This window comes from Liolophura sinensis, chromosome 10 (assembly GCF_032854445.1).
Source record: "Liolophura sinensis isolate JHLJ2023 chromosome 10, CUHK_Ljap_v2, whole genome shotgun sequence".
NCBI lineage: Eukaryota > Metazoa > Mollusca > Polyplacophora > Chitonida > Chitonidae > Liolophura > Liolophura sinensis.
The window spans coordinates 28,859,948-28,887,184 of record NC_088304.1 but is presented as its reverse complement, the minus strand read 5'-3'; the positions used below and the strand labels follow the sequence as shown (position 1 = coordinate 28,887,184).

Here is a 27,237-nt window from a genome sequence, read left to right as displayed (position 1 = left end):
TCAAAACATTGACAGCTTCTCGGAAGTAAAGGAGTGCGCGTGTGAGGTTAAACATGGCGGCGCCCATAGATTGGCTCTGTGGACAAACTTATTGACATCTAAATAGCCGTCTCAAACCTGTCCGTTAAAAATGTTTGTCCTACGTAGGACAGGGTCACAACTTTTAAAGACTTCGGCATGCTATTCGTGCAGTGCCATAAGGTGTCAAGCGTAAGTTTTTACTTGCAAGCATATATAATTTAATTCCAGTATTTTCACAGACGGAGGAGTTGTTTTAGGCTCAGATTTCGATACTCTGGGGTTTATCAGTTTATCTGTCAGATTTTGAGGAAAGATCAGCGGTTGTGTCTGACTGCAATCACTTGTTGAAAGATGTTCTTTACAAGCCAATGGTGTATTTTTAAGTTGGTTCGTGGCAGACAGCTCTTAACAGAAAGGTTGTTACTGGCAGTAATGGTTTAGAACCAGTTAAGAATACACGAGTGAAACTAGTTAAATGTAAATTAAAAGATGAGATAGTTTTATTTACTTACCTCTGTGTTTTTACTTTTTGGCCCCAAGAAGTATTGCATTGAACTATAATGGAAGTCTTATCTCCTTTTGCTAATGCTGTAATTCCCTGGCCATACATGGGAAGGTCCTTCAGCAACCTGGGGATGGTCGTGGTGTTCTTCCTGACTCTGTTCTGTTTACTCCCACCATAATGCTGGCCACCTCTATTTAAGTGAAATATTCTTGAGTATGGCGTAAAACTCTAATCAAATAAATGAAACTGGAAGTTGTATCAGCATTGGCAAATGTCACCATGGTATTGTGAAAGCTCAGAATGTGAAATATTGAACATTGAGCCAGTTCAGAGTCACTGGCACATTTAATAGTCAAAACAGGGAGAATTTTTTTGAAGAGATCGCTCCCTTTGCCTTTCCTCCCACCCATATACATAAAATAGCATTCAAGTCCATCAACTACTTTTCATTTCTGACGATTTTTTTTTATGCATAAGTTGTAATGAAAACCTTGCATGCTGAAAGTTTGCTGGCTGATCTCAGGTTAACATGTCCCTGTGAACTACTGTAAAACATAAAATGTACAAAGGTCACAGTTCAGTCATGCATGATGGCCAGTGGCAAATAGCTCAGTGATGCATGACAGAGCTAGGAGTATGTATCAAGAGTTGCTTTAGGGGATATTTTAGAAGAATTCTGTAAGGCCTTCTGTGAAAAATTCCTTGTTGGATAACATAGTATTTTAAATAAATTAATACTGTACCAAAAATATTTTTTAAAAATTCCTGTTCAAAAACCCAAAATAAAAAAAAGTAGAGTAGGGAACAACTGGAGGGTCCATCAGGTCTGTGTTGTGGTGTCAGTCATAAATATTGTTGTTTTGATGACTTTTTTGTGATGCTCACTTTATTCTAAATACCAGGGAAAAGACAAATGTCAGAGCAGGACCCAAAATCTACACAAAGACAGGTGACAGAGGTGAGTGGACATTTCTTATCTTGCCATCTTTATTTTAAGGATAATAATAAAAACATGCAGTTAAATCAAGTCTAATAAAATGACTTCAAAATTGGATTCAGTTTTTTTTTTTAAGGCTTTGAGTAGAGTCTCACAAATAGAATTTCACAATGTACAGTACATATGTTTATTTTAAGGAGTTTATTCCATGATCTTGCTTATGTACCTATTGTTATTATTTCATTCTTTTGGCTAGCATGTTTCCCTTAGCTTATGTCTGGTCACTTTTGTATTTTTACCTTCACCACTGACATATTTTAGGACAGAAAAAGAGAGTGTGAGTTGGCTGTAGTGTGGGAATTTGTACCTTTAGTGTGGCCATGGTTTTGCAGTGTCAGCGTGCCTTCTAGTTATTTACTTTTTTTTTTGACCTCCTGAAATCTTTAGTGGCATTAAGATTTGTTGTTGTTGTTTTTCATTAAACAGGCACATCGGCGTTGTTTACTGGGGAGAGACGTCACAAAGATGACCAAGTATTTGAGGCTCTTGGTACAACAGACGAGCTTACTTCTGCTCTGAGGTAACATTGCTGCTGACTTTATTTCACCAAAAGTTTAACATGTTTCAAGTGACACATTTGCCTGATTTAGACTGATCCATCCATTTTATATGGCCACTTAACGGTTTCTAGTGAAGTTAGATTTACTTCTTAACAGAAAAACTTAGTGTTGCCATCAAAGGTGTCATTTTAAGGCCTCTATGTGGCTCTAAAAAAGTGTTTTCTGGATACCATTCTTTGGTGAAATAGAGTATTTTGATTGTATACTTTTATTTTTCATACTCAAGGTAGTTCACTGTGTCACAGTTGGCAGATATATTTATGTAAATAAAGCCAAGAGTGCTTTTTGACAATTCATTACTGCAGATGCGGATTGGGTGCATTCTTGATTTTACCATTGCCCTGAATGTACCCAAATGAATTCTAGCTCCTTTCAACATGTTGTCGACCTTTGCTGAAACTTATTTTCAGTAGTTTCTGTTCAAAAGAGTTACCTAATTGACCATTTTAAGGCATCTCTATTAAAATGCAGTCTAGTGGACTTTAAATGAAAAAATGCTCATAGATTATTTTTCTTTGTTTTATCTTTTTTTGCCCTCAATTTTTGAAGTTTTGAAGGACAGCCAATTTTGAAAGTCTTTTTTTTATTACTTTATTAATCAGTCATGAATCTGTGACTTATCTGGATTCATGGTATCTTCTTTGTTTCCTGCGTCTAGCAGCAGTGTTGGAGGACGGCAGCGCTGTTGTTGTTGTTTATGGGGATGATGTGCTTATTATTCTTGATATGCACAAAACAAGTCTTATCACAAAACAAAACAAACAAAAAAAAAGAACATCACAAAAAAGGGCATCAAGCATTGTGTTTTCTTTGTTGAGAGAGTGACACATGGTTCTGGGGTAAAGTTCAAGATTCAGGAACAACAAGGTGCTCAAGGTACAGGTTCAACCCCAGCCTTGGGCCAGGAATTTGTTTTATTCTTCCCGCCTTATTGTAGGTGGGGCCTGGCTCAACAGCACTCCTAAGGTCATTCTGGCAGTTTTATTGACTTCCAACAATATGATATGCAAACATAGATTTAGCCAGAATTTGAAACCAGGACGTCTTAATTCCAATTTTCCCTTTTTCTCTTCCAAAGACACTGAGACAATCCCCTGGCTTAACCTATGCATACAAGTATGTATGCCACACTTGGAAAAGTTTGTCAGTATAATTAACATTCCAAATTTGATTCAGATTCTCTCCATGTATCAAAGTGCTGCCGGTATCCTCTAAATGCCCTGTGTTTGTTTCAGCTTGGCGCGGGAATTCTCGGCTGAGGCAGGTCACATGTTTGTGGATCAGCTGGAAACAGTAGGTACAGACTCGCAGCAGACTTTCATCTCAATCTTCTCATGGAAATGCTCAACCACTGTAATATTATTATCTTTTAGCTAGATATAACTTTATGACAGAAGTGAGTGAAGTCATTATCATTTTGAAGACAGCAGAAAGTCTCTAAAACTATTCTTCTTTTGTAGTTAATGTTATTGTTTTAGTTTTATTTTATTACTTTTTTTGTTAATTTCACTATATTTCACCTGAAATTTACTTTAGCATTTTTCAAGTCGCACATATTGATTGACTCTGATTTATCCGTTCACCTTATATGGCAAAGTTTTTGTGATAAAAAGAATCATATGACGATTCCCAACATACGTCTGAAAAAGCATTTTTACATATCAAATGTTAATATAAATGTAGGGGTGTTTTTTGGTGTTTTATTTTGTTTTCTTTGGGGGTCGGGGTGTGGGGGGGGGTGGATAGCAACTTTTCATATCTCTTTGAAAAAATGTGTGGAATTAAGTCACAGGGACTTCATTTGTTAATTTATTTATTTGATTGGTGGTTTACGCCGTACTCAAGAATATTTCATTTATACAACCGCAGCACCCATTATAGTGAGAGGAAACAGAGGGCCCATGGGAGCGGGGTGGCAGACCTTTTTACAAGAACTCTAGGTTTGGCGATTTATACAGTATTCTGCTACATGTTTGCTACCCTTTACTGTAACTCTTTGTCATCTTTTTCTCTCTCAGATCCAGTGTATCTTACAGGACGTAGGCTCCAGTATAGCTACTCCAGCCAGCAGTGCCAGGGAAGCTCATCTCAGTAAGCCAGACATTTCTGACTCAGTTTTTGTGATGTGGGTCTATATATCTGTATGCAGCACTGAGAAGTACTTCATGCAATCAACAGTGAATGTCACAAACCTGCTTAAGCTGATGAAGACACATATATTTATTTATTTATTTGATTGGTGTTTTACGCAGTACTCAAGAATATTTAACTTATACGACGGTGGCCAGCATTATGGTGGGTGGAAATCGGGCAGAGCCAGGGGGAAACCCTCCGACCTTCCCACATACGGCCGGAGAGGAAGCAAGCATGAGCTGGACTTGAACTCACAGCGACTGCATTGGTGAGAGGCTCCTGCGTCACCAACTGAGCCACAGAGACCCCGAAGACACCTATAGGTGTCAAACATCCTAACATAAAACTGCAGTGAAAAGACCAGAAACTACATTCACTCACGTCTGTTTAGAGTAACTGTGGCAAAGCTGAGCTACCTTAACGATTATGTTTGAGCATGGCTGTAACCCAAGTGATGTACAAGTTTACAAAAAGTGTTGTTTATTTCTTTCTGCAGACCGTGCAGTGTTTGACAAGATGTATGTGTCAGAGCTAGAAAACTGGGTGGACCAATACACAGAGGAACTACCTGAGCTTTCCGAGTTTATTCTTCCCGTGAGTGATCTTTCAATTCTTTTCTTAAAATTCTGTCAATCAAAATTTTCTCTGTAGTTCTGGCACGTGACGAGAGCAAAATAGAGTTCTCAGATATCAGCTAAAATTGAGGCATTTGTTTCTCGGAGTTACCTCGGTCACTGAATTTTAGTCAAGGTACATTGTTACAAAATACTTAGAGGCTCAAGAATAAAAGCTTAACATTGTGTGTTACAGTGACAAGATAACAAAAGGGTCACATGCAAGGACCAGTTCCTGTTATTACAAAGTATGAGGTAGTTTCATGGGAGATAACTCTTCATGCATGTTTAGGTACCAGTAATTTGTGTGGCTATCTCCCTTGAGGCATGTTTTGTTTTTGACGATATTTGTGGTAAATAATGTATCATAATGTCACATTTTTATCCAACATCCTTGATAAATTCTGAATAAATGTGCAAGCATTAAAAAGGCGGTTGGAATATAAGTCTAGTGCTTAACATAGAATCGCAGTATGACAGATTTGAACGGCAGAGTAAGGAGAAAAGCTCTAGAAAGCACCTCCAAGGTTTCTGGCAGTAGACGCAAGGGACGAAATGCATTCAGACTTCTTCGGTGGTAATTTTATCGATCAATGTTTGTCTTGATGTCATTTCATTCAGGGCCATTAATTGGATTCATGATGAGTCTTGTCATTCAACTAAAAAGACGCGCTTTTTCTCTCGCAAGATTTTCATTAATATCAAGTTTTAGATGAAGAAAACAGGCAGGCCATACACTGAAGCATCAGACTGAAAACAGGGAAGTGATCCTCTGGCTGTAAATAAGGGTCAATTCCACACAGTCAGTTTGACTTCAATCCAGAATCTGAAATAAGGTTTTGGAGCTTAATTTAAAGTTCTGAATACCTCATCAGCATTGCCATAAGACATGTGTCACAACTTCCATTACCGTATACTAAGCATTGTGACGCTATTAAATTTTGACTTCAGTCAGAATTTTCTGTTTGTAATCAGCCGATAGTTGCTGTGTAGCATATGGTGAAAACCCTGTCTTGTTTGTTGCGTACAGAGGCTCATTATCCATTAGGCTTAAGTCTCCCAGCAGCCTTAGTGGCCAAGTGATTAGAGTGCATGCCCAGTTTAGTGGCTCAGGAGCCGAAGGTGATATGCGGATGGTCGTGGGTTTCCTCCCTAGCTGTCATTTAGAGTATAAGCAAAATATTCTTGAGCACAGCTTAATAAACATATCAGTCCAATTAATAAATACATAATTTTGTGAATTTTACCAGAATGAAATAACAGCAAGGAAAATAGCTATGAAAGATTTTTTTTATATAAATGAAATGTTAATACATCTAAATATAGTAGGGCTCGGTAGTTCAGATGTGTAAGTGTAGATTTCTGAAACAGTGTACATTTCTGAAACAGTGTACATGCTTACATAGGGCTCATGGAGAAGATGTCAGTTTTGGTGATTCAAAATTAAGGGCGTTGCTTGCTCATTTTGTCAAACCCAAGATCTTCAGACTACACCATTTTCTCACCTTATTACACCATCTGTTTTCTAGTCATGATCTTTGTTCAGTGTTGCATTTACTGTGTTTTACTTAAAGTTTAGGATTTGTAAAGTAACGCATTTTGATTTATTCTATTTTATTCGTCCACCTTCATACAAGGCAACTTTATGTATATTTTTTTTGTTCAATTTCTTATCAGAAAACCCAAGTGTTGGCATATTTTAAGGCCTTTGTAAACTTCTGAAAGTGCATTTTACACACTAATCTTTAGGTGAAACACAGTACTATAAGTTTTAAGGGAATTTTTCCAGTTTTCATTTATTTTCATGAACTTAGTTGGCAAATGTGCACATTTGTGCAGTGTACAGTATTCCAAATCAGTAGTTGTCACAAATCACTTCCTGTCAGCCACTGCCCATGTCCCAGAAAGTCCTACATACCACACTCGGGCAGGTCTGTAATGTAGGGATTCATTAACTTCCTTAACGAGGTCGGTATTTACTCTACAAACGGTCTGGGACTTTGTTCCTGAAGGTTAGCAGTCATCAACAATCCTTGATTCTAGGCAGTGTAAATGTCAGAGTCCCGTTTCATTCCAATTATAGCCGTCACGGCGTGGAAAAGTTATATTGGTACACGCACATGTAGACACCAGTAGGATGATTTCATTTAACATCAGATGCACTTCACACAAGGAAATATTTCTTTTAGAAATATAAAAAAAAAACAGTTCATTTTCTTATTTAACTAATTTCATTTGAATGTACTTGTATGATTTACAGGTAAATTATAAAGCATCATAAGATGCAAATGTGATAAAAAGATGAAGACAGCTAAAACCATACAGTATTTATACATCCCCTAAATCACATAAAATTCTGCCAAGACAAACCTGCTCATTTTGCCTGATTTTGAAAGTTTTATTGATTTTACACTTGATTTTAAGTTTATTTGAGAATGATGTCCCAGAGGAAAATTGTAAGTTTCAGCACCAAAATAAGCACTTTATAACATTTGTCTGCCTCTAAAAGTGAAGTAAAATGCGATATTTGAGATCATTGACATGTTAAGGTACCACATCTGACTTCAACACTTTACGTTGTAAGGTGTCTAATGTAACAATACAAGGTGTCTAATGTAACAGTACAAGGTGTCTAATGTAACATTACAAAGTGTCTAATCTAACGTTACAAGGTGTCTAATGTAACATTTCAAGGTGTCTAATCTGACATTACAAGGTGTGTAATGTAAGCAGTACAAGGTGTCTAATCTAACATTACAAGGTGTCTAATCTGACATTACAAGGTGTCTAATGTAACAGTACAAGGTGTCTAATCTGACATTACAAGGTGTCTAATCTAACAAGACAAGGTGCCTAATGTAACAATACAAGGTGTCTAATGTAACAATACAAGGTGTCTAATGTAACAGTACAAGGTGTCTAATGTAACAGTACAAGGTGTCTAATCTAACAGTACAAGGTGTCTAATCTGACAGTACAAGGTGTGTAATGTAAACAGTACAAAGTGCCTAATCTAACATTACAAGGGGTCTAATCTGACATTACAAGGTGTGTAATGTAAACATCACAAGGTGTCTAATCTAACATTACAAGGTGTCTAATCTAACATTACAAGGTGTCTAATCTGACATTACAAGGTGTGTAATGTAAACAGTACAAGGTGTGTAATGTAAACAGTACAAGCTGTCTAATCTAACATTACAAGGTGTCTAATGTAACAGTACAAGGTGTCTAATGTAACAGTACACGGTGTCTAATGTAACATTACAAGGTGTCTAATCTAACATTACAAGGTGTCTAATCTGACATAACAAGGTGTGTAATGTAAACAGTACAAGGTGTCTAATCTAACATTACAAGGTGTGTAATCTAACGTTACAAGGTGTGTAATGTAAACAGTACAAGGTGTGTAATGTAAACAGTACAAGGTGTCTAATCTAACATTACAAGGTGTGTGATGTAACATTACAAGGTGTCTAATCTAACATTACAAGGTGTCTAATCTAACAGTACATGGTGTCTAATCTGACATTACAAGGTGTGTAATGTAAACAGTACAAGGTGTCTAATCTAACGATACAAGGTGTCTAATGTAACAATACAAGGTGTCTAATCTGACATTACACGGTGTCTATTCTGACATTACAAGGTGTCAAATCTGACATTACAAGGTGTCTAATCTGACATTACAAGGTGTGTAATGTAAACAGTACAAGGTGTCTAATGATACAAGGTGTCTTATGTAACATTACAAGGTGTCTAATCTGACATTACAAGTTGTCAAATCTGACATTATATTCACCAAGACTTTTTTTTTGGAAAAAATGTATGTGCCTTACTTGTAATTATAACACAAGCCTCTCACCATAAAACTCTTTTTACAAATTGACAGTAATTGTATTTCACCTGAAGTTTTGCCTTTTAAAATGCACCTAAATACATAATTCAAGCACATAAAGGCCTGAAATTGATACTTTATTATGACACTAAAGTCTTTCTGATAAAAAAATTTAAATTTAGAAAAAAAATTTGGCTTGTATGTGACAAGATACGTGAGAGTTAAATCTGTTGGAATCAAGACAAGGGTGTCACTTGAAAAAAACACTTAAAATGAAAGTCGGCATTTCATAAAACGATACATAGGGTACGTTCATCTCATACATAGAGTCCTTAAAATGACACAGGTACTTATGTTTCCAAAACTTCAGGTTTTCTCACCATAAATTAATCAAACTTGATATTAACTTATAAGTGCCCCTATAAGGTGTATCAATCAATCAGAATCAAGCAGAGTGTGCCACTGCTAAACTTTGCTATATGGTGCTATATCTTGAGTAATTTTATTTCTTGAAACTGTTTGGGTCCTCAAACTAATGAAGCTGCACGTCTATTAAATTGGCTTCAAACCTGTGATTTATTACCTGAATGGCTGAAAAGTTTGAAGCTGGGAAAACGCATGCTAACATTTTACATAAAACATACACATTGTAGAGTTGGATTAGGTGATAGTACACCAAGTCCAGCAGAACTGAGGCACTGATGGAAGCACAGTGCCATATTACATACCATGCTGTACACCAATTTTAGCAGGACTGACACACTGATGGAAGCACTGTCCCATATTACATGCCATGCTATACACCAAGTCTAGCGGGACTGACACACTGATGGAAGCACAGTCCCATATTACATGCCATGCTGTACACCAAGTCTAGCAGGACTGACACACTGATGGAAGCACAGTCCCATATTACATGCCATGCTGTACACCAAGTCTAGTGGGACTGACACGCTGATGGAAGCACAGTCCCATATTACATGCCATGCTATACACTAAGTCTAGCAGGACTGACACACTGATGGAAGCACAGTCCCATATTACATGCCATGCTGTACACCAAGTCTAGCAGGACTGACACACTGATGGAAGCACAGTCCCATATTACATGCCATGCTTTACAACAAGTCTAGCAGGACTGACACATTGATGGAAGCACAGTCCCATATTACATACCATGCTGTACACCATGCTGTACACCAAGTCTAGCAGGACAGACACACTGATGGAAGCACAGTGCCATATTACATACCATGCTGTACACTAAGTCTAGCAGGACTGACACACTGATGGAAGCACAGTCCCATATTACATACCATGCTGTACACCAAGTCCAGCAGGACTGACACACTGATGGAAGCACAGTGCCATATTAGATACCATGTTGTACACCAAGTCTAGCAGGACAGACACACTGATGGAAGCACAGTGCCATATTACATACCATGCTGTACACCAAGTCTAGCAGGACTGACACACTGATGGAAGCACAGTGCCATATTACATACCAATCTGTACACCAAGTCTAGCAGGACTGACACACTGATGGAAGCACAGTCCCATATTACATACCAAGCTGTACACCAAGTCTACATGCTACTGTGACATTTCTGCCTTCTTCCTAACCCAAATTCACACAGAGAATAAACAAAAAAAAAAAAGAAAAAGAAATCTCCAATGTCATCGTGATCTGAAAATGATAGTTTTTTTTATATTTTTTATTTTACCAGTCAGGAGGAAAGGCTGCCTGCTCCCTGCACTTAGCCAGATCCATCTGTCGCAGAGCAGAGAGGAAGTGAGTACATATAAATAAGACTTCTATTTTTTTATTTTTCTTTGCACAACATGTTTTTTTTTCTAGTAGTGACATGATAGAACTGCTGGATTTTCTCACTCACATCTCAGTCAGATGCATGAACCAAGGCCAATCCAAAGCGTAAGCTGGCTGGAGATTTTATCTGCGTTGGATAAATTTGATTACAACGTTTTGTATTCTTTCACCATCAGAATTAAAGCAGAAAATTAGAAAATTTTGTCTAAAAGAACTGAAGGAATCAAACAAAATTGAGCTGATATTTAGCATCTGATATTTTACAACCCTTTTTATTTCTTTCACTGAATATTCTTCAGTGTGGGTTTTCATGCAGAAAAAAGACGTTTTATTAATATTATTTCATTGTTACTTTCAGTGTGGCCCCATTGGTCCGAGGTGCAGAGACAGACGCAGAAGTACTCAAATTTTTAAACAGGTAAACAATTATTTGTTTATTTTTAAAAGAGAAATATATTGGATTTAATTTTAACAAAACTTTTTGTGGCCCAGGATTCAGAAGTAACTATGGTTATTTTGCCTTCAGTTATGCAGTGGGAAAGAAAGAATTTGGGCCAGATGAAATGGTGATCTTTATGTGGTGGGAAAGAACTTGGGCCAGATGGAATGGTGCTCTTTATCAGTGGGAAATAACTTGGGCCAGATGGAATGGTGATCTTTATGCAGTGGGAAAGAACTGGGGCCAGATGAAATGGTGATCTTTATGCAGTGGGAACAAACTTGGGCCAAATGAAATGGTGATCTTTATGTAGTTGGAAAGAACTTGAGCCAGATGAAATGGTGATCTTTATGTGGTGGGAAAGAACTTGAGCCAGTTGAAATGGTGATCTTTATGTGGTGGGAAAGAACTTGGGCCAAATGAAATGGTGATCTTTATGCGGTGGGAAAGAACTTGGGCCAGATGAAATGGTGATCTTTATGCAGTGGGAAAGAACTTGGACCAAATGAAATGGTGATCTGTATGTGGTTGGAAAGAATTTGAGCCAGATGAAATGGTGATCTTTATGTGGTGGGAAAAAACTTGAGCCAGTTGAAATGGTGATCTTTATGTGGTGGGAAAGAACTTGGGCCAGATGAAATGGTGCTCTTTATGCGGTGGGAAAGAACTTGGGCCAGATGAAATAGTGATCTTTATGCAGTGGGAAAGAACTTGGACCAAATGAAATGGTGATCTGTATGTGGTTGGAAAGAATTTGGGCCAGATGAAATGGTGATCTTTATGTGGTGGGAAAGAATTCTGCCAGATGAAATGGTGATCTTTATCAGTGGGAAATAACTTGGGCCAGATAAAATGGTGGTCTTTATGTGGTGGGAAAGAACTTGGGCCAAATGAAATGGTGGTCTTTATGTGGTGGGAAAGAACTTGGGCCAGATGAAATTGTGATTTTTATGTGGTGGGAAAGAACTTGGGCCAGATGAAATAGTGATCTTTCTGTGGTGGGAAATAACTTGGGCCAGATGAAATGGTGATCTTTATGTGATTGGAAAGAACTTGGGCCAAATGAAATGGTGATCTTTCTGTGTGCTTCCATGCTTTCACAAGTTCATTTTGCGCATTTTTTTTTTGTTTTTGTTTAAATTAAATTACAAGTTTTGCTATACATTACAAAACATAGGTGCAACATCTTGATGGGGAAAAAAAAGAATCCAGATGTCAGACCTTTAAATCTTGAATTCTTTCACAGACAGAAATGCCTGCAAACTGAAAAACTCAGTTGGATTGTAGTGTCTCTGTGATGGATTTTTAATGCACATGTGCACGTGTGTGTGTCACAGGTACAGCTGTGTGGCAAGGAGCGTGTTTTTCTTACAAAGCAGACCAAACACACCGTTGTTGTGGTGCGAATTCTGCCTATTCCTTTACGTAATTGATATTGTTTTAAGGTTGAGCTAGATGCAGATGGTTCTGATACGTTCACTGGAAGCGAAGATTGTCCACTTAGGAAAAAAACCCAGTGAACATCTGTGTTGTATAGAAGAAATGTTTGCTTGTTTTAGTTTTGTATTCTCTTTGCCACCTCTTTCTTTGTTATTTTTCTTTAATCAGCTACAGAAATCAGTGACATTGAATGCTTAGCATTTTATAAACATAGAGTGCAGTTTGGCATTTTCCTACAGAAACACACTCATTCTCTTATAGAAGCTCTGGCTTTAGGCCTGTCTATTTCAGTTATTTACCCTCCTTCAACATTGCGAATCATAATCTACATACATACCTTCTCAAATAACTTTTTTCGTTAATTACTTCAATATACCCTCCTGCAACTTTTTTCTTTGATAACTGGGTCTAACTGCTTTCAACTTTTTTCTCTCATATTTTTCCGTTGCTGCTCTGATAACAAACTTTGTGGTAACATAAATTGTTTTGAAAGCTTCAAGTATATTTTTTCAAATTTCACTTGGAGTCATTATGGTAAGGGAGTAAATAGATTGTGGAAGTTAGGGAAGACACAAGTACATTAGGGTAAATAGAGCTCAGTGACTCTACAAATTACCATCAAAACAGATAATTAGAGAGTTTTTGTTCACTACTGTGTACATTATTCAAAATTTGCCATAATAAAATAGGTTAAATATTAAAAATAAGTAAATAAATTAGTATACATATAAGCATTGAAGAACATGTATATTCAAGACATTCTCCCCCCCCCCCCCCCCCCCCTTGCAGTATAAACATTATTGCAGTTCACCTTTAATTTCTCAAATTCTACAGTGTTAACAGTTAAACATACAACTGTACACCAAACTTTCAGAGTATAAGTGAGAGCTTAGCAACAGAGGAGCTGGCAGTGTTTAATTTGTCCATTGTAGTTTAAAGTCCACTGATAATCTGATGCCAACTGCTATAGTCTAGCATTGTCTCATTTGTCTGTCTGTGTTTACTGGAGCCTTCCCAACTTGAGCCACTTCAAAGGTAACCTGCTGTAAATTACCATTAAAATCCAATTACTGAATACTTCACCAGGTTAACTTTGTCTGCGTTGTGGGTTTGCACTCAAGTGTTGTTTAGTTTGTAACTTAGGTTGAAGTCTTCATTCACATGCAGGCAGACAAAATTCCAAGCTCCAAACTTCACAAAATGTCCACATTTCCCATTTAGGATCAAACCCAGGTCGGGTCATACTAAAGACTTCAAAATTAAATGGCACCCTTATTCCTCAGCCGATTCATGTTTGAAAGTGCACTTTTCAATGCAATTTATGGACATTTTTGGTTCATGTTTGGAAACAAAACTACATTGTTTGGATTAGCCTGTTTCAGGGCTTCACAAAAAGTATAATTTTATCAGTCAACACAGAATAATTCTTGCAAAGTATGCTTGAATGAACACCTTGCGAACATATGAAATGGTTGAAGAATTACAGTAATAATTTGTTTCACTCATCACTCAGGGAGGTTAGAACAAGGAAACAGGGCTGGTTTGCCCAGTGTCAGTTTAATGTGAAACGGTGAGGGTGTAATGTCTGGTGTCATTAGCATGATCCTTCAGTGGAGGCAGCACTTTGGTGGCATGGACTCGCAATACTACAAGAAGACACAGTATACATGTATGTACCCATGCCTAATGACTCCTCATCATATGATTGAACAGTTGTTATAATGTATGACATGAAATCCAAAGCATACATACTTACATACATATTGATGTAAATCTGGCTGTTCAGCAGTCACTAATGATAACTGTGGTTTATCTTTAGTTTATCTTTAAACACAATATTGTAACACAGTGTGGTTTATCTTTGTAAGCCACACTGTGTTACAATATTGTGTTTAAACAGTTTTTTTTATTATGCAGTCAAAACTGTGAAATGTAATGTTGCTTTGTCCTACACTTTGTCGTACACTGTTGTACAGTTTGTCTTACAGTTTGTCCTACCCTTTGTCATGCACATTGTCCTACACTTTGTCCTACACTTTGTCATACACTTTGTCATACACTTTGTCATACACTTTGTTGTACCCTTTGTTGTACATTTGTTGTACTCTGTTGTACAGTTTGTCTTACAGTTTGTCCTATCCTTTGTCCTACGATTTGTCATGCACATTGTCCTACACATTGTCCTACACTTTGTCATACACTTCAGCTATATGTGTAAGCTCTTAACATCTATAATTATAGAGACACTGTATTTCACGTAAAGTTTGGTATGTAGAAATGCACTTTCAGAATCGCAGAAAGACCTTAAAATCATACCAGTTATGCCAACACTCAAGTTTTTTTGATAATAAATATATCAAACTTCACGAACAAATCCTTAAGTAGCCCCAAAAAGTGGAAGAATCAGTCGGAATCAAGCAAAATTTATGAACTGAAAACTGCAAAACTTTAGGTAAAATACAGTACTACCACTTGTTGATGAATTTAGTACAGTTCAAGTTTCATCAGCCTGGACATATGGCAAGGTGTCCACTGTATCATTATCCTTCAGGATGTGTGCTGATACGTGTGCTGATAGCATGTTGACATTATAGGAGGAGTCTACCCTAGCCCCTGTATCCCTCACCTGTGTCCCCAGGTAAAGTTATCTGATCCCTGTTTCATCAGTTCAAGTTTCATCAGCCTGGACATATGGCAAGGTGTCCACTGTATCATTATCCTTCAGGATGTGTGCTGATACTTGTGCTGTTAGCGTGTTGACATTATAGGAGGAGTCTACCCTAGCCCCTGTATCCCTCACCTGTGTCCCCAGGTAAAGTTATCTGATCCCTGTTTCATCAGTTCAAGTTTCATCAGTCTGGACATATGGCAAGGTGTCCACTGTATCATTATCCTTCAGGATGTGTGCTGATACGTGTGCTGATAGCATGTTGACATTATAGGAGGAGTCTACCCTAGCCCCTGTATCCCTCACCTGTGTCCCCAGGTAAAGTTATCTGATCCCTGTTTCATCAGTTCAAGTTTCATCAGCCTGGACATATGGCAAGGTGTCCACTGTATCATTATCCTTCAGGATGTGTGCTAATACGTGTGCTGATAGCATGTTGACATTATAGGAGGAGTCTACCCTAGCCCCTGTATCCCTCACCTGTGTCCCCAGGTAAAGTTATCTGATCCCTGTTTCATCAGTTCAAGTTTCATCAGCCTGGACATATGGCAAGGTGTCCACTGTATCATTATCCTTCAGGATGTGTGCTAATACGTGTGCTGATAGCATGTTGACATTATAGGAGGAGTCTACCCCAGCCCCTGTATCCCTCACCTGTGTCCCCCAGGTAAAGTTATCTGATCCCTGCCCAACTAAGGAGATTATTTCCACCCGAAATTTCACCTACGTCAGGGACCTGCCATATGACTGGCCACCACCAGGTATCGAGACACACCTCTCCGTCCTGGCAGCTGTTAACTCCAATTAGTGTGCATAAGTGACAGGCCTTAGTGCAGGTCATGTTTGGTTGAGAGAGGGGGAGAAGTGGGGAGTGCTGTGAGAGAAGGGGTTTATGGGGCATGTATGTACAGTAACATCCCATGGACCAGTTACCTGGCTCCTATGGTCATATTTGGTCTGTCTGTCTGTCAAGTAATTGATTTCATACAAATCAGTTTGGATCATCAGTGGACTTAAAACGATGATGGACAAACGAAACCCTCATTTTCTCTGTTCCTCTGCTAACATATTACATTGTTTAATTCTTAATACCAGTGTCAAATTTGAAACATTAAAGGTCAACTGCAATAATGTTCATATTTAAATGTGGGACAAGGAAAAACGTCTTGAACACAGCCCGTGTGTCAATGCTTACATGCTTAAACCTTTTTTATTACAGTAAATTTCGAATACACACTTTCTCAGAAGCAAACTACTAAAACTTACAGTTGTGTAGCATTGGTCACTAGCATAATGATATACAGCTGATGTAAAATATATCAAGTTCTGAAATTCTTCTCAAAAATTGGTTCTTGTTTGTGTTTTCCACAACATGCATGTACATTGAGTAACTATTTGATTTTGTGATTTATGTCCTTGGACTGTTTTGGGGGCCTTGGTGACAATAAACGGTCAAAGGCACCGATGTACATGGCCATTTGCACTGACCACTTTAATATCTTCCAGTGTAGTATGGTGCTGTATATCACATGTTGGAAAGTAGTAATTCACACAGTTAGTATTTGCTGTTTTGAAAAATACATGTATATCACTTATTGCCCCGTAACATAAGGATTGAAGAAAGCTGGAAATGTTTGGAAGAAACCACCACCCCTTTACAAGTGCCTGGCAAACATCCTGACATAAAGCCACAGCCAAACCTAGGATCTGGATTTGAACTCATGGCTTCATTGAGGAAAGGCTATAGTTGTCTACTACATGTTGGATAACTCAGTTGATGGGTCAGACCTTGTTTAAATGCCCGACTTATATTCCCTCAGGTATTTAACCAACACAAGTGTTATGTTTACAACTTCTGCACTTCTTCCCCCAGCAGTCCACCAAGGGCCTTGTTTACCCTTCATTTCCTCCAAACACCTGTTTGATAATGACTGGTCAGCTGGAAGTGGTCAGAGCTATGCTGGACAGATAAGCCCTGATTATTACCATCTTCACATCTCCCCACCCCTACCCTCACCCCCCACTCTCCAGTCTGACAGGATCCTTGTTTGTCAGTCCAAAATCTGCCCCCTGTAATCCCCTGCCTTGAGTGGATTAGGCCAAAAGCTGTGTTTATCCTGCCCAGAGAGATGGTATACACAGTGGTCAAGTCCTATGGACATGTTTCCACATCAAGTGTCCACTTACGGTCAAGTCTGTGGCACCATGGTCAAATCTTCTACTGGACACTGACATTGACCTGGCTGCCTGTTGGCATGGAACTTAAAACTGGGTACCGTAAAACAACTAAAAATACATACACTGGACGCTGTCTATGTACACTGTATAGGCCTACTATATATATATACTTAAGCTACATACATTTGTACATATAAGAAATATTTTGACTTCACATAATGCTGAACATTATCTGAAACAAGGCATTTTATTAAACAAACACAGATTTATGTGTTTTAGTGTTCTAGTGTGGATATTTCTGGGACAGGTTAGTGTTTTGCAGAAATTAAGCTACGTTCAACCATACATACATGTACCAGTATGCCTTTATTGAGTACATTTTGTATACACTTATCTCGTATGCTTTGATCAATTGTGCACTTATCTTGTATGGTTTGATCAAGTGTGCACCTAACTGGTATGCTTTGATCAAGTATTCATGTATCTGGTATGCTTTGATCAGATATGTAATCTGTTCAGTACATGTATGGACTATTCAGGTATGCATTGATCAAGTAAGCACTGAACTGGTATTCTTTGAGCAGGTGTGTACACTGATATGGACAAGTATGCAGTAATCAAGTATGCTTTGATCAAGTATGTATTCTGGTAAGTGCATGTATGCTTTGATCAGGTAAGCTTTGATCAGGCATGTACCTTGCTATGGACATGTAGGTGCATGTATTTACTGATTAAGTATTCTCTTATCTAGTATGCCTTGACCAAGTATGCAGTGATCACTGTATGCTTTGTTTTCTGTTTTGAGGCATTGTGATCAATTTGAGTGGAGACAGAAACCATGAATCATTGAGACGTTAGATGATTAAAACTGTTGATTCAGAGGAATCAAGTAAAATTCGACGTTGCAAGACCTGCATCCCAGCCTCCTTCTTGGTGGTTATTGTCTTAGTACAACATGCAGAATTCCGCCTGGATGCATGGGCAGAGAAATTGCGCAGCTCGCCTGCCCTCCTGCCCGCCGGCCTTTTGCCAAACTTTCTATCAAAATGCTCCATTTAACCTATAAAATGTGAGGAGAATGTAGTGACAGTTGTTTGGTTTCCCGCCGTCCTGAATGCCACAGTAACATTGATTACCGCTCAGCTGATGGACATGTCAGACTGTCTGCAGCACCCTCCTCTATCCTAGCACAAAACGATCATGAGGATCAAGCACTGAGTTCCTACAGCACTTCGGTTGCAGGCTGATCAAATCCAGGTGTGCATGCGTTTGTAAACATTATGTAACCAGCCTCACCTGAGAAACTGTAAGGGGGCCATGTGTTTAGATAACTCTCTAGTTCTGACTGAAGATGAGAAGTTTTCTGCCTGCGTAGTTCAGGTCTACATCTACAGATTTTCCAAATTCTAGCCATGCTAAATGTATTTGGCAAGACTTCAACGCTAACCATCTGAATTGTTTGACATAATTATCAAGGGTTTCCTTGTATCAACCTGAAGTACCAGTGGGCCTATATTAACTTCATTTCATTTAGTTCAGAACACCTCACCTCAGTAAAATGCTGATGTTGGGGGAGAAGTGGAATGTGCCTACAAAATATGCATATTGGTACATGTATGTTTGTATGACGTTTGTTAGCCAATGATAGCGTGTGACTTGTATGAACATGCAAATGAGTGAATGAATGAATGAATGCATGCTCAGGGTTTAATGTCGTACTTAATAATTTTCAGACGTGAGGACGAGAAGTCAGTGTGTGTGTGTATACATATACTGTGTCTTCTTGTGGCAGGGCAAGTCCATGCCGCCAATGTGCTACCTCCACTGAAGTATCATGCCGAAGACACCAGATTAGATGACACCCCACCCAGACACATTATACTGACACAGGCCAACCAAGCTTATTTCCTTGCTATACCCTCTCAGCAAGGAAACAGTGCTGAGTGCCAAGTGAGGCAGCAATGGGTACCGTTTTTAAATCTTTGGTATGACCTGACCCGGTTTGATCCCAAGTCTGCCGGCATCAACGCGGACACTCTAACCATTAGACGCACCGCAGCAGTCTATATATGCATGGGATAGGACACATTGTTCTGCTGGATGTTAAAGTAATTTAATCCAGCATTGATGGCTTTTGTTTTACTTATAACCAAGCACCTACATGTGCGAGTGAACAGAAAATTGGAATGTTTTCTTCACTGACTTCATCTAACGGCATTTTGAAGCTCGTTCGGGTAACATAAGATATATATGAATCGCATCCTGTGTAAATAAACAGAAGTTGTGACCCATATATATCTTATCTGTCCTTCAATGAAACTTCTGAAAGAATGTACATGTGTTCACAACAACAATTGTGTGACAAAAATTTGTATGACATTTTTGACTGTTTTCGTGAGGGAGATGTGTACCCTCAATACTACTTATTTGCATAATTATAAGTATGTTTTCTTTAGTGAAACTTGTGAAGGAAAGTATATACCCTAATTTCTCAACCGTTTTGCAACCTTATGAAAAACAACTTTCAGCGCAATTTATGGACATGTTTATGTTGATTTTGGAGACAAAACTACATTGGTTGGATGAGATTATTTAAGGACCGCTGTGACGTTTTGTTGACTGTTTTAATACAAGAAATGTGTACCCTCTGTGCTATACATTTGCATAATTACACCGATAGCTTCGCCTATTTGCTGCTTTTTGAAAAGACATGTGAATAAAAGGTGGATTTCATTAGCTAGAATTCCCTCACAACTGCTGCTTCAACTCAGTTAGTCTCCTGCTCACCTGCTATAGGCTTAGGTAAAACCAGTTTTATTTTGTTACTACTAAAAATTCAAAAATGGAATAAAAATAAAGTTGAAAATCCGCCTTTATATCATCTCATATCTTAATATTTTTAAAGCTTTTTCTATTTTTTAATTCTTTCCAATCTCATTAATGTGTTTTTATCAGGATTAACTGCTGACGCAAGTCAATCCTTTGCCACAAATAAGATGATTTTTCAATTTTATTTTTATACCCTCTGACGACATTGAAAAAAGGATTCATTCTACCCAGAAAACAAGAAATTGAATTGGTATGGCCTTGTTTAACATTGTTTATAGTGTGACCTGACCAGTACAGGTAATATGGCCTTGTGTAACATTGTTTATAATGTGACATGACAGGACAGGTAATATGGCCTTGTGTAACATTGTTTATAGTGTGACCTGACCAGTACAGGTAATATGGCCTTGTGTAACATTGTTCATAGTGTGACCTGACCAGTACAGGTAATATGGCCTTGTGTAACATTGTTCATAGTGTGACCTGACCAGTACAGGTAATATGGCCTTGTGTAACATTGTTTATAGTGTGACCTGACCAGTACAGGTAATATGGCCTTGTGTAACATTGTTCATAGTGTGACCTGACCAGTACAGGTAATATGGCCTTGTGTAACATTGTTCATAGTGTGACCTGACCAGTACAGGTAATATGGCCTTGTGTAACATTGTTCATAGTGTGACCTGACCAGTACAGGTAATGTGGCCTTGTGTAACATTGTTTATAGTGTGACCTGACCAGTACAGGTAATATGGCCTTGTGTAACATTGTTCATAGTGTGACCTGACCAGTACAGGTAATATGGCCTTGTTTAACATTGTTTATAGTGTGACCTGACCAGTACAGGTAATATGGCCTTGTTTAACATTGTTTATAGTGTGAACTGACCAGTACAGGTAATATGGCCTTGTGTAACATTGTTTATAGTGTGACCTGACCAGTACAGGTAATATGGCCTTGTTTAACATTGTTTATAGTGTGACCTGACCAGTACAGGTAATATGGCCTTGTTTAACATTGTTTATAGTGTGACCTGACCAGTACAGGTAATATGGCCTTGTGTAACATTGTTCATAGTGTGACCTGACCAGTACAGGTAATATGGCCTTGTTTAACATTGTTTATAGTATGACCTGACCAGAACAGGTAATATGGCCTTGTTTAACATTGTTTATAGTGTGACCTGACCAGTACAGGTAATGTGGCCTTGTGTAACATTGTTTATAGTGTGACCTGACCAGTACAGGTAATATGGCCTTGTTTAACATTGTTTATAGTGTGACCTGACCAGTACAGGTAATATGGCCTTGTGTAACATTGTTTATAGTGTGACCTGACCAGTACAGGTAAATGTCTACCAAGAATACACCCCCCTCACCTGATACGCCCAATTCTTAGAGCGGTCAATCACTGATACTGTATAACCTTGACCAATGTCCAGTATGTGAGCTTGTTGTTGACTTAAAGCTCAGGTACATGTATGTTTAATGGTGACCATACTGCTTACTGGTCAGTCTATAGTCAGTACATGTATCTACAGGATGTAGCCTTTGTGCCAGAAACAATAAACATTGCCCTATCTCACCCCAAGAGCTACACCCCTGCTCAGCAGAGCGCCTTTTAATGTGAGTGTTTACCTGAAACTATTATAGTGCACCTGTATGGTCAGGGGAAATGCCATGCAGGTGAGAGAAATATTTAATCAAGTGTCTTACTGAACCCGTGGCTTTTCAGGTGTAGATTTTGAGCTTCTTCAGGTGTAAACAGAATCTTCCTCTTCATATAAATATTTGCATTATTCCAAGTGGCCATAAATGTATGTGGCTATCTCCACAAGAGTTTTAATTATAGTTCTTCGGGGTATCAAAAATTCCCAAGGGGATTAGTCTGTGTGGTGATAAACATATTTGGAGGTCTATAGTTCTTAGCTGGGCAGGTGTGAAAACAGTGTGCACAGCTTATTGGGTTTATTCGTTAAAATGAAGAAATTTCAGTCCTCAAGGACCTAAGAAATTTGTAAGGAATGTCCACAGGTAAAGAAATCCGTAAGGAATGTCCACAGGTAAAGGAATGTCCAGATAATCCTGTCAGAATTTCCTCTCAGATTCATTATTGGTGAATGATTGAGTGAGCAATTTCCGCTGTAGAAGATATTCTTGAATACTACGTTGTTTGTTTTTGTGAAAAAAATACACTAAGACTGTCAGTGTGTTTGATTTTAATGTACAGAAATAGGTGTATATCAAAGCTATCAAACACCCAAGATAATAAGGCAGTGTTGATATCTCATCTCCCCAGGAATTGTCCGTGTGATAAGGCTGATACATGGTTCTAGGTACATATAACTTTGGTCTCAAACATGGATTATTTTACTGCTGCCATTTCGTGCATTTGTGTAACTGTTGCGGAGTTTTTGTTTCCCCATTTTCTAGGAGGATAACACTTCACACTTGAAACAGACTAGAGGCATCATGCCAACCATAACGATGTAGTTTTCTCCCTGATTTTGAATTATAGCATTGCAAACTTATATTCAAAGCTGCTTTTTTCAAATAATCAGAAATTCAACCGTGAAAGTTTCATTAATGCTTAATAGTTAACAACCCACATCAGAGAGACAGGGGAAACCAACAGGAAATGCCTTACCCCTCATGGAGGGTGGGTGCCAGGAGAAGGGTGGCAGACAGATGATGTGTGGCATTTCCTCTGCCTCTAGCCCTAAAACATTTCTCCAGCCTGCCTTGTCTAGAAAACCTTTTTAGAGTGATTCACAACTGTTGTAATGCTTCACCAAATGCCATGTAAACAGACGAGCAGATTTTATTACTGAACCACATTGGCCCACGAGGCTGATTTAATGTGCAATTACAAAAGTTGATGTTCTCACCAGAGTTGATGAGCTGTGTAACAGGGGTGATGATTTTACACTGGGCTCTAACCAGTTTCAGTAGAGTGAAATAAATACAAAGTCGATATCTGTAAGGTTGAACAGGTTGTGTGATTCACTGATACAAGTCTTCCACATCTTCTTTTACCTTTTTACCTTTTTCACTTGACTCCCATCTTCTGCCACGCTTTACCTTTTTCCTCCACACTTAACCAACCACCATCTACTGCCACACTTGACCACGCACATTTTTTCACCAATCTCACGTTCTTCCACCACACTTGACTACCCACCATCTTCCACCCCACTTGACCCCCACCGTCTTCTGCCACACTTTACCCCCCACCTTTTTTCTCCATACGTGACCACCCACCTTCTTCCACCACACTTGACCACTCACCTTCTTCCACCACACTTGACCACTCACCTTCTTCCACCACACTTGACCACCCACCTTTTTAAACTGCACAACCTCCAACCCTCTTCTGACATACTTTACCCCCCACTGTTTTCGTCCATGCTTGACCACCCACCTTCTTCCACTACACTTTACAACCTGCCTTCTTCCACGACACTTAACCACCACCTTCTTCCACTACACTTGACCACTCACCTTCTTCCACCACACTTAACCACCAACCTTCTTCCACTACACTTGACCACTCACCTTCTTCCACTACGCTTGACCACTCACCTTCTTCCACCACACTTGACCACTCACCTTCTTCCACCACACTTAACCACCAACCTTCTTCCACTACACTTGACCACTCACCTTCTTCCACTACACTTGACCACTCACCTTCTTCCACTACACTTAACTACTCACCTTCTTCCACTACACTTGACCACTCACCTTCTTCCACTACACTTGACCACCCACCTTCCAACATACTTGACCACCACCTTCTTCCACTACACTTGACCACCATCTTCTTCCACTACACTTGACCACCACCTTCTACACCAGTCGATTCACTTCTTCTTTGACAACAATTGACCCCACCTTCTTCAACATAGCTTGACCCCCACCTTCTGCCTCACATGACCCCTAACTTCTTCACAACATTTGGCCTCCTACGTCTAAAACATTTAGCCTCCACCTTTTCGCACCGAACTTGTCACTCTCCATAACGCTTGGTCCCCACCTTGTTCCACAACATTGGACCTCCACCTTCTTCCACCTCACTTGACTACCCATCTTCTTCCACCATACTTGACTACCCACCTTCTTCCACCACACTTGACTACCCACCTTCGTCCACTACACTTGACCACCCACCTTTTTCCTCCATACTTGACCACCCGCCTTCTTCCACCTCACTTTGACCACCCTCCTTCTTCCCACACCTTGAACCACAACATTGGACCTTCACCTTTTTCCACCCCACTTGACCCCTTACCTTCTTCCATCACACTTGACCCCTTACCTTCTTCCATCACACTTGACCCCACCTTCTTCAACCACACTTAACCCCACCTTCTTTCACCACACTTGACCCCTCACCTTCAGTGTATTTGATATAGGTATTCTATTTTAGAACTGCATTCTTTTTAATATACGAGTGACACTATTATGAAAACAAAGTATTGTGATTACAAGTAACTGTGATTACTGAATTACACTTGAATTAATGCTTGGATTATTGCCCTAAAATGTGAAAATCTTATGAAAATTGAGGACAGAGAGAAAACAATATAAAATTGGTGCATGCATTTATATTTTTGTTGAATACACATTGTAATAGTGTACATTTACATTTTGATCATGTACATTTACATTGTAATAGTGTACATATACATTTTGATTGTGTACATTTACATTGTAATAGTGTACATATACATTTTAATCGTGTACATTTACATTGTAATAGTGTACATATACATTGTAATAGTGTACATATACATTGTAATAGTGTACATATATGTTGTAATAGTGTACATTTACATTGTTATAGTGTACATGTACTATACATTGTAATAGGGTACATATAAACTTGAACTGTTTGATAGGCCATTATGTCCAGACTGCGGTCTGTGTGTGATGCCGTCTGTATGTGATGCCGTCCGTAATGTATTACTTCATACTTGTTCCTTAATCTCTTGCTAAGGTCTCACTGCCTCAGTGGCTCATTGCGACTGTCAGTACTTTACGCTGGGTACTCCACCCACAAACCTGACAGCCATCATCTCAGTGAAAACTTGTTAAGCACAGCATTAAAGACCAATGAGAGACTCAAGTACGAGCTACAAAGACTGTCCAAGTGATAGCTGATTTGCATCATTTTCTTTTCAGACGTTGCAGTGCTTGTGTACTTCATATATGTTTTATGAACACATTTACGTGCACATGGATAATTGCGACGTAAAAAAGGAAACAACAAATGGGCTTACAGCTTTTGATCATCTTGATACAGGCAGGAAGAAGTTGAACAAGTTCCCCAATAATCAGTCAGTCTTGTGTTTGCTTGTTGCAGGCTGAGCGACTACCTATTCACAGTAGCGAGGTATGCGGCCATGATGGAAGGCAGACAGGAGAAGATCTACAAACGGATCTCACGGGAAGATCTCCATCCTGACAGCGATGAGGACACATGACATCACAGGCTTTACCTCAGTTTAATTTTGAAGAGATAAAAACACCAAATCTACAAGTAAAAAATGGATTTTGGAGATGGAAAAAGAAACGTTGTACAGAGATCAGATTGCATTGTCTGGGGTGTATATGAAAATGTAAACATGACAATTACCTAATCCTTCTAGTTTTGGGAACACTGCCCTTTTTAATCAGTATACGTGTAATTGTAGAAGGAATAGTTTCTTTATTTTTTCAGGTGGTTAGTCCATCTAATGAATAACATATACATATCTTCACTTTACAAGAAAGTGGGAGAACGTTCAACGTTACTAATATGTCCTAAAAATGAGAAGAACTACGGTAAAACCCCTAAATTTGGTCTGTGATTTACTTGAAAGTTCTGGAGAGAAATAAAGGATCATTTTGTTTATTATAATAGTGGATTTAGCTGTAGGAGGTGAAAAGTTGTAGAAATTCAAGAGTCATGGAGCTGTAACATTATATTGGCTCATGCATTCTATTATTGTTTACCAAAAATCGCCATGATAGGTTTTACATGCGTTAAGTCTTGTAGTGTTTTCATTTAATGTGTGTGTATATTATTCAGTTGTGTATATAGGTCTTATATTCTGGAGATTTTGATATAAAGTTATCCTGGAATGACCCTCGGTGTTGATACAGCTGATCAGTTTAGCTGAGGTGTTGGTGGTGTTCTAAGTCTTCAACACACAAGTATTATACAATTTGTACTTGTAACAGAAAGCATTGCTTAAATATTGACTTTTTTTTTGAGCCATGTGCAATCGGGTATAGGTGTTTGCAAAATTTGAAACCCACATGTATTAGATGAAGAGTTTATACTGAAGATTTTTGGTAAAATATACATATTTCCTAATGGTATCAAATTTTCTGTATGTTTATTCACGAAGAATAGCTCATATAATTAAGTTTTGGTAAATATCATATTCATACTTAAACTATTTATGGTCTTAAAATTTAGAAATTTAGAAAAGTTAAAAACTTTAAAAACTTTGTTATCAATTTTGAATGGTAACACATGTCCAGACAAGGCTGATATGTTGTAAAATGTAATTATTTGGGCCATATAGATTTGTCGGATATTTCGTGAAATGTAATTCTAAAATAACAGCAAAAATTAACTTAGATTTGCAAGTATCAATTTTGAAAGAAACGACATAGCTTCCAAGTTACAGTTCAAGTTGAAGATTTGCAGCATTTTGTTAAATTTTTTCCTGTTAAATTCCTGTATTTTCCTGTTTTTCCTTTATTATATTTTTTTTTTACAAAAACTTATTTTAAACTTTTACTTTTTAAAAAAAAAAGATATTCAGAAATGAGACTCTGCACATAGGTTCACAAAAGACAGCGTAAACACCAAGTTCAACTTTGAACTGATGGTAGCAAAATTATTAGCCATTTTGTTGTGTAGCAGACTTTTGACATTGCTATTAACCTCATGTCTCCAACTGATTGGGGGCGGAGATGTACATGTATTGCAAAAGCACAACTCCCAGAAGCATTTTGTGATGTAACTTCTAACAGATCACAGATCACGGTGGAATATAGCGATCTTGTAGTTAGTGTTAATAAATAGTGTTCGTAGCTTTTAAGGTTCAGATTCATAGAAACGGAAATGTAAGAAAGTGTTTCTCTCAGTCAGCAGTTAGAGTCAATCAATCCTTGGTGTAGTTCAGAACA

General features: G+C 38.4%; 1 protein-coding gene across 1 annotated transcript; it reads left to right on the top strand.

Annotated features, from left to right (window-relative positions):
* The first annotated feature begins 58 nt into the window (after window positions 1–58).
* On the top strand, window positions 59–27,237 carry LOC135476202 (corrinoid adenosyltransferase MMAB-like). Its single transcript, XM_064756148.1, has 9 exons — window positions 59–210; window positions 1,429–1,484; window positions 1,950–2,043; window positions 3,319–3,376; window positions 4,102–4,174; window positions 4,713–4,810; window positions 10,399–10,463; window positions 10,858–10,917; window positions 25,418–27,237. The coding sequence occupies exons 1-9, from the start codon at window positions 131–133 to the stop codon at window positions 25,536–25,538; spliced, it is 705 nt and encodes a 234-aa protein (XP_064612218.1). The 5' UTR covers window positions 59–130; the 3' UTR covers window positions 25,539–27,237.

Bases quoted from the DNA above. Each gene is read 5' to 3' on its own strand.
- LOC135476202 (XM_064756148.1), top strand. From the start codon at position 131: ATGTTTGTCCTACGTAGGACAGGGTCACAACTTTTAAAGACTTCGGCA. The intron at 1,485-1,949 runs GTGAGTGGACAT...TTCATTAAACAG, and splicing joins CACAAAGACAGGTGACAGAG to GCACATCGGCGTTGTTTACT. The intron at 10,918-25,417 runs GTAAACAATTAT...TGCTTGTTGCAG, and splicing joins GTACTCAAATTTTTAAACAG to GCTGAGCGACTACCTATTCA.